The sequence below is a fragment of the Ixodes scapularis genome, unplaced genomic scaffold (assembly GCF_016920785.2).
Source record: "Ixodes scapularis isolate PalLabHiFi unplaced genomic scaffold, ASM1692078v2 PGA_scaffold6__148_contigs__length_123643588, whole genome shotgun sequence".
Classification (NCBI taxonomy): domain Eukaryota; kingdom Metazoa; phylum Arthropoda; class Arachnida; order Ixodida; family Ixodidae; genus Ixodes; species Ixodes scapularis.
In genome coordinates this window covers 63,486,925-63,494,257 of record NW_024609881.1, presented here as the reverse complement: position 1 = coordinate 63,494,257, position 7,333 = coordinate 63,486,925, and the positions used below count along the sequence as shown (strand labels likewise).

Genomic DNA, 7,333 nt, shown 5'->3' with positions numbered 1-7,333 from the left:
GTATTTTAAATGATTCCACCATATGCGTATGCACTAACAAGTTGTTTACTCTTTAATGTTTGTGAAATGTGACCTGTAGATTATCTATGGGTGGCATAAACTTCTCAGCAGAAGCTTGGAACAAGTTTGTTAGGTTTATACATACCTATGAAATCTAAAACCACAAAGGTCTCAATCACAACTCTCAAGAAACGCAAACTTCAAAGAATTTAGAAACGTTGCTTTCTTAAAACCATAGGCTTAGAGACTTTCTTGCCTCTTATTAAACCAAGAGCCACTCTATATGGCAGCCAGCTGCCAGAGTAATGCCACTTTTTTCCGCATGCCATCTTTCGCCGCGATTGGTCAGTATGTTACAACGGAGACGGTCTGAGCTGCCTCAGTTTTTATGGCAACCCTCTACACCGAGGATAGCTGAACACACTGGGGCGCGACTCGGACACCATCTGCTACCCTTGTTGTATCCCTGCGGGCGTCCGGCTTCATCACCAAGTATCGGCGATCGGCGAGATGGACCGGTCACACCTGGCGCCCTCGTTTTCCCGAGGCATGAAAGAAAGGAACTGCCTCGGCTGCCCCGACAGAACTGGCAGCGCCGGGAAGTCTACTCATCTGGCGTAGTTTTGAACGTCCCGGACAAAGGACGCTCCTACAGCCTCGAGCTACCTGGGTGTAGCAAGACAACGAGAAAGAAAACGGTCTGGTGCAAGAGCGCGCACAAGAGCGTGGTTTTTTTTTATCTTTTGCTGGAACTCGCAACCTCGATGAACGCTGCTGACGATCAGCCGCCTAACCTGTACATAGGATGTAATTAAATCTGTACATACTGTACAGTTCGTTACCGCTGATCGGCTCCCAGTCTCCTGCCCCACTCCCGCTCCCGTGCCTGGCATGAGTCGACACACCACCAACCAGGGTCAAACGCTCGGTCCCAACAACTGGTAGGCAGCGGTGGAGATCGGGTCACATGCGTCGGACATCGGAGGTGGGTGGGTGTTCATTTTCGTTCGGAGGTTCGCCAAGTGTCGTTAATTATAGCTAGGAATTTATCGGTGACATTTGAGTACCTAAGTGGCTACTGAAGAAGCGTGACATTAGAGTACTTCTCAGTAGAGGGATATTCCGAGCGTGGGTGGCATTCACGATAGACATGGAGTGGGCGAAATTGAAGAAACCGGAACTGATTCAGCTATCAGAGGAACTGGGATTAGAAGTAGTAAGAACCATAAAAAAAACAACAACTCATTGCTAAGATTCGGGCTTTAGATCTAGAAAATGAGGAGATCATTGAGAGCTGGGAAGAAGTAGAGAAGAGAAACCATGACCGAAGGAGGGAACTTGACTTGAAAGAAAAGAAACTCGAGCTTCGGAGACTCGAGTTGGAGCAGCGGCAGCTCGACAGCGGGCGGGCTAGCTCAGAGGGGTCAAGTCAAAAGAAGGTCGAGAGTTTCAAAATGTCTAAACTGATGCAGCCGTTCAAAGTAGGCGAGGACATTGGCCTCTTTTTGGTGAATTTTGAGCGTACCTGCGAAAAACTGGGTTTTAGACGCGAAACTTGGTCACAGAGACTGCTGACGCTCTTCCCGTGTGAAGCCGCGGACGTTGTCGCGCGTCTGAGCAAGGAGGACGCTGAAGTGTATGAGAAGGCGAAGGCGAGTGTGCTCCGAAAGTACCGCCTGACCATAGAGGCCTTTCGTCAGCGATTCCGTAGCATGCGTAAGAAGCCCGAACAAGGATACCCGGAGCTCGCGTACGACCTGCGGGCAAACTTAATCGAGTGGCTAAAAAGCGCCGATGTGTACGGAGAGCACGATAAGGTAGTGGAATGCGTGGCCCTTGAGCAGTTCTACCGTTGCCTCCCTGACGCGGTGAGGTTCTGGCTTCAAGACAAGCCTGACGTGAACACCGTCGAGAGAGCGGGGGAGCTGGCCGAGGAATACGCTTCACGTAGAAAAGCTGGAGAGGAGCGTCCGCTCGAGAGGGAAGCCAGAGGGGAACCTAAGAAGCCCGACGGAACCGGCAAATGGCCTGCGGCAAAGGCCGGTAAACGTAATGGGGAAGGTAGGCAACCTGAACAAAAGCTTCCGAGCGAAGACGTCTCAAAAGAGTCGAGATCCAGTGAGAAGGGGAAACCCGAAAGAGAGAAGTCGTTTGAAAAGCGCAAACCGCCGGTGTGCTATAACTGCCAGGAGAGCGGGCACATCGCGGCGGGATGTCGGAAGCCAAAAGTGGTGTTTCACTACGTCGATGACGAGGAGAACCGGAGGCTTCTAGAGCCTTATGTACACGACTTAAGAGTCAATGGTAGCCCGTGCCGAGTTCTTCGCGACTGCGCAGCAACCATCGATGTCATGCACCCGTCTCTGGTTAGGCCAGATGACTACACGGGGGAATGTGCATGGATTAAGCAGGCAGTCGAAGATCAAAAGGTCTGCCTCCCCATTGCTCGCGTTAGTGTAGAAGGTCTCTTTGGGAAGCTGGAGACCGAGGCCGCGGTTTCCCGCAATCTGCCTCTCAGCTGCCCCTATTTGTTTTCAAACAAATCCGATCAGATGCTGCGAAAAGGGGGCCTAGTGTTTAGCGAAAGGAAGGTGCAGGCGCTAACGAGAGCCAAGGCGCGCCAAATAGCCGCGGAAGTGGTGTGTCGGAGTGAGGATGAAGTTCCACCGAGCTGTCAGTCAACTTCGGACGGGCCCTCTTCCTCCGACAATGCGGAGACCACTTCTACGGACAAAATGGGGTCAACGCGACACGGGAGCGCCGCCGGGGAAACCGGGAAACTCGCGAGAAGCGATACCGCGGCGGAGATAGAAGAGGGAAAGAATGTGCCTGGCTGCGAAACGGGGGACGAGGGGGACTCGTACTCTCCCCTTCGTCGCGTAGCTTTCATGCCTTGCTACAGGTTGACCGAGAGCTTCTCATTGAGCAACAACAGAGTGATCCGAGCCTTACAGTACTGCATGATACCGCCAAAGATGGCATAAGCAGACGGAACGTCTCGTATCAGATCAAGGCAGGGGTACTCTACCGCCATTACAAAGATCGTAAGGGCAGGGTTCTCGACCAACTGGTCGTGCCCCAGAAGTACCGCTCGGACCTCTTAGAGTTGTCTCATGGGAGCTCTTGGTCAGGTCACCTCGGCATTAAGAAAACGAAGGACCGGCTGTTACAAGAGTACTACTGGCCAGGCTGCTTCCGCGACGCGGAAAACTTTGTACGGTCGTGCGACGCGTGTCAGCGTGTGGGGAAGCCGCACGAGAAGAACAAAGCACCGCTGAGACTAGTGCCGCTGATCACAGAGCCTTTTCGCCGCCTGGTCATAGATACGGTAGGTCCACTGCCAGTGAGCAAGTCAGGGTACAAGTATGTATTGACGCTACTTTGTCCCGCGACGAAGTTCCCAGAGGCATGTCCTCTGAAAGAGTTGAGTTCAGCCGAGATCGTGGACGCGCTGCTGTCTGTGTTTGCGAGGATTGGATTTCCCGCTGAAATCCAATCAGACCAGGGTAGTGTTTTCACTAGCGCCCTCACGAACACATTTTTGGAGAAATGTGGCATTCGTGTTGTGCATAGCTCCGTGTACCACCCTCAATCAAACGCCGTAGAGAAATGGCATTCAGTTTTCAAACGAGTTCTGCGCGCGCTGTGCTTCGAGCAGAAAGTAGATTGGGAGGCGTGTCTTCCGGCAACCATGTTCGCATTGCGCACAGTGCCACATGAAGCCACGGGTTTCAGCCCGGCCGAGCTTGTGTATGGGCGTTCGCTGCGCTCGCCACTACGCATGTTGCGTGAGTCATGGGAAGGCCAAGGGGAAGACCCGACTGTGGTGGAGTACGTGTTGAAGCTCTTAGATCGCATGCATAAGACACAGGAAGTAGTTGAGGCGAACATGCAGCGGGCGCAGGCGAAGGCGAAACTCTACTATGACAGGGGAGCCAGGGAGCGTAAGTTTGAAGTGGGAGACCAAGTGATGCTGCTGAGGGTTTCCAGGAAAAACAAGTTAGAGGTGCAGTGGGAAGGTCCAGCCAAAGTGCTGCAAAAGCTCTCTGAGACGAACTACGCTGTGGAGTCGGGGGGGAAACGAAAGAAAGTACGGATATATCACTGTAACCTGTTGAAACCTTATGTGGGGAGGAAAGAGATAGTTAGCCTTGCTTGGAACACCCCAGAGGAAGTCCCCACGGAGATTCCTACTTGGGAGGGGAAGAGGGGAGAGTATGATGTAGACACCGTCATAGCCAAGGCAGTAAAGACCGACGTTCTTACTGAAGATCAGCTGAGTGATCTGCGCAAAGTGATCAGTGAGTTTGAGGGGTTGTTTTCCGATCGACCTGGCCGTACTAATCTCGTGTGCCAGGATATTGAGCTCACCGAGAGTACTCCAGTGCGATCGAAGGCGTACAGGGTCTCTCCAAGACGGAGAGACATACTAGCTGAAGAGATCGAACGCATGCTCCGGCTCGGGGTTATCGAGGCCGCCGAGAGCGACTACACCTCTCCACTCATACTGGTGGAGGTGCCGGGCAAAGACCCCCGCCCTTGCATAGACTATCGTAGACTCAACACGATCACCCGAGATCAAACGTACCCTATCCCTAACATAGAGGAGAGGGTAGAACGAGTCAGTGCCGCTAGGTACATTTCCACGCTGGATTTGATTCGTGGATATTGGCAAGTGCCCCTGACAGAGCGGGCAAGCAGGTATGCAGCGTTGATTTCCCCACTTGGAACGTTCAGCCCATTGATGCTCAGCTTCGGGCTCAAGAACGCCCCGTTTTGCTTTTTAAAGCTCATGGACAGCGTTCTTCGTGGAACTAACACGTTCGCACTGCCATATCTGGACGATATCGCGATCTTTTCAGCAACGTGGCAAGAACACGTTTCGCACCTGCGGGAAGTGTTTCGCAGGCTACGCGAAGCAGGCCTTACAGTAAAGGCAGAAAAATGCCAACTGGGGCAAGCGGAGGTGACCTACCTGGGGCATGTAATCGGACAGGGCAGTCGACGACCATCAGAGATTAAAGTAGCAGCCGTTGGGAGCTTCCCTAGACCCGAAACAAAGACGCAGATTCATTCGTTTCTGGGCTTGACTGGCTATTACCAGCGATATGTCGCGAACTATTCTCAGGTAGCCAGTCCCCTCACTGATGCTCTCAGGAAGAACGAGCCCAACAAAGTCGGGTGGGACGAGAAGAAGGAGCAGGCTTTCCAGAGCCTAAAGAAGGCGCTCACCGAGCGGCCGGTGCTAAGAGCACCTGATTATGATCAGCCATTCTTTGTGCAGTGCGATGCAAGTGACCGGGGCATGGGGGTTGTTCTGTGCCAAAAAGAAGGGGACGAAGAGCATCCCATTCTCCACGCGAGCCGCAAGCTGACAACACGGGAGGAAACGTATAGCGCCTCCGAAAAGGAGTGTGCTTGTCTAGTCTGGGCCGCACAAAAGTTGTCTTGTTACCTGGCGGGAGCTCCATTCACCTTTGAGACGGACCACTGTCCCCTGACCTGGCTGCAGCAAATGTCGCCAAAAAACGGACGGCTGCTAAGGTGGAGCTTAGCACTTCAGGAGTTTAACTTCCGAGTAACATACAAGCGGGGGAAGCTGAACTCGAATGCAGACACTCTCAGTCGCATGTATTGAAAGGGGGTTGTACAGACGCTATAAAGCCTTGAGAGATTTCTAGCCATTCTAGTGTTTTAGTGCTTTCTCGATGTCTTGTTTGGTGGGTCAGCCGCGCTCGGACGGCAGAATTTGATGACAGTGAGATTAATTAGGGTGATCTTTACTTGGCGAATTTCCGGGCGGGGTGAATGCTTGCTGATTTCTGTTGTGTGATGTTTTGTGATTCCGTGATTCATGCGCTGCTTGCATGTTTGAGAGGTGAAAAAGTAGCAGCGCCGATTCTGAGGCCTGGAAGACAGCAGTAAGCCATCGGCTTTCGGCAGAGCGGTTGCAGACCCCTCAACCTCAAGACCGTTTACCCGTCGGCGGAGGAGCTGTTGTATCCCTGCGGGCGCCCGGCTTCATCACCAAGTATCGGCGATCGGCGAGATGGACCGGTCACACCTGGCGCCCTCGTTTTCCCGAGGCATGAAAGAAAGGAACTGCCTCGGCTGCCCCGACAGAACTGGCAGCGCCGGGAAGTCTACTCATCTGGCGTAGTTTTGAACGTCCCGGACAAAGGACGCTCCTACAGCCTCGAGCTACCTGGGGGTAGCAAGACAACGAGAAAGAAAACGGTCTGGTGCAAGAGCGCGCGCAAGAGCGTGGTTTTTTTTATCTTTTGCTGGAACTCGCAACCTCGATGAACGCTGCTGACGATCAGCCGCCTAACCTGTCCATAGGATGTAATTAAATCTGTACATACTGTACAGTTCGTTACCGCTGATCGGCTCCCAGTCTCCTGCCCCACTCCCGCTCCCGTGCCTGGCATGAGTCGACACACCACCAACCAGGGTCAAACGCTCGGTCCCAACACCCTGTTCCCCGACGGTACTCCAGCACGAGGACTTTCCAACGTGCAAAGTTTGCAGTGGTCTTTATCCTAGAGCTTTTTCTCTGCATAAGATAATCCGTGCCTACATTAGCATCACTTGTCCATATTCCAAACTTCAATCGGAGTGCTCAAACGAATGGAGCAACCAAACAGTCGCTAGGTGCTGCGGGCAGTGCGGTTTCCGTGGCAACCTGCCTTTACCAATATAGAGATTGCCATTGTGCTTCAGGCGTTATGAGTAGCACTTTTGGCCTAGTGTCCTTAATCTTGCAGCTAAAGCTGTCATATACAATGGCTTTAATTAAACTTGGTGATTGTGTGCCGTTGCAGGAACCCAGACAGCACTTCCCAAGTCAAGCAAAGAGGTGCAAACGGAGGCCCCCCAGCAAAGCAGCCCAAGCACGTCCACTACTGTGCTGGTGGAAGCTGAAACTGACGATGCTAACTTGGAACCGGATGAGTAAGTGTTCCTTCGCACTGAAATTGCATATCAATAACTTTCTGACATAAATCTTGATATGCACGTCATTGACAAAATGGCTCCTCTTGAAATGATGAGAGGAAGACCTAATCTTCTGCGAAGGGCCTTGGTTTACTCCAGTTTTTCCCTTTACACTGGTTTGGCATATAGAAAAAGAAAAGGAAGCCCCAATGCTTTCTTTTGCCGTAATGCCTCCATGTTATAAGAAATTTTCATGTTTGCCTTTAAAAAGTTAAACATTTGTGTCACTCTAAGAGAGGACAGACAGTGCTGTAGAGTCTAGACCAGACTTCTATCTTTCAAGCTTCAAAAATTTTACTATATGACTCTGCAGTCCCCAAGGAAAATTGGTGCAGCT

The 7,333-nt window shown here is 52.0% G+C and overlaps 1 protein-coding gene across 1 annotated transcript; it reads left to right on the top strand.

Moving 5' to 3' along the window:
- The first annotated feature begins 1,454 nt into the window (after positions 1 to 1,454).
- On the top strand, positions 1,455 to 5,638 carry LOC121046893. The gene is made up of 2 exons (XM_042294788.1): positions 1,455 to 2,639; positions 2,903 to 5,638. The coding sequence occupies exons 1-2, from the start codon at positions 1,455 to 1,457 to the stop codon at positions 5,636 to 5,638; spliced, it is 3,921 nt and encodes a 1,306-aa protein (XP_042150722.1).
- The last annotated feature ends 1,695 nt before the right edge of the window (positions 5,639 to 7,333 follow it).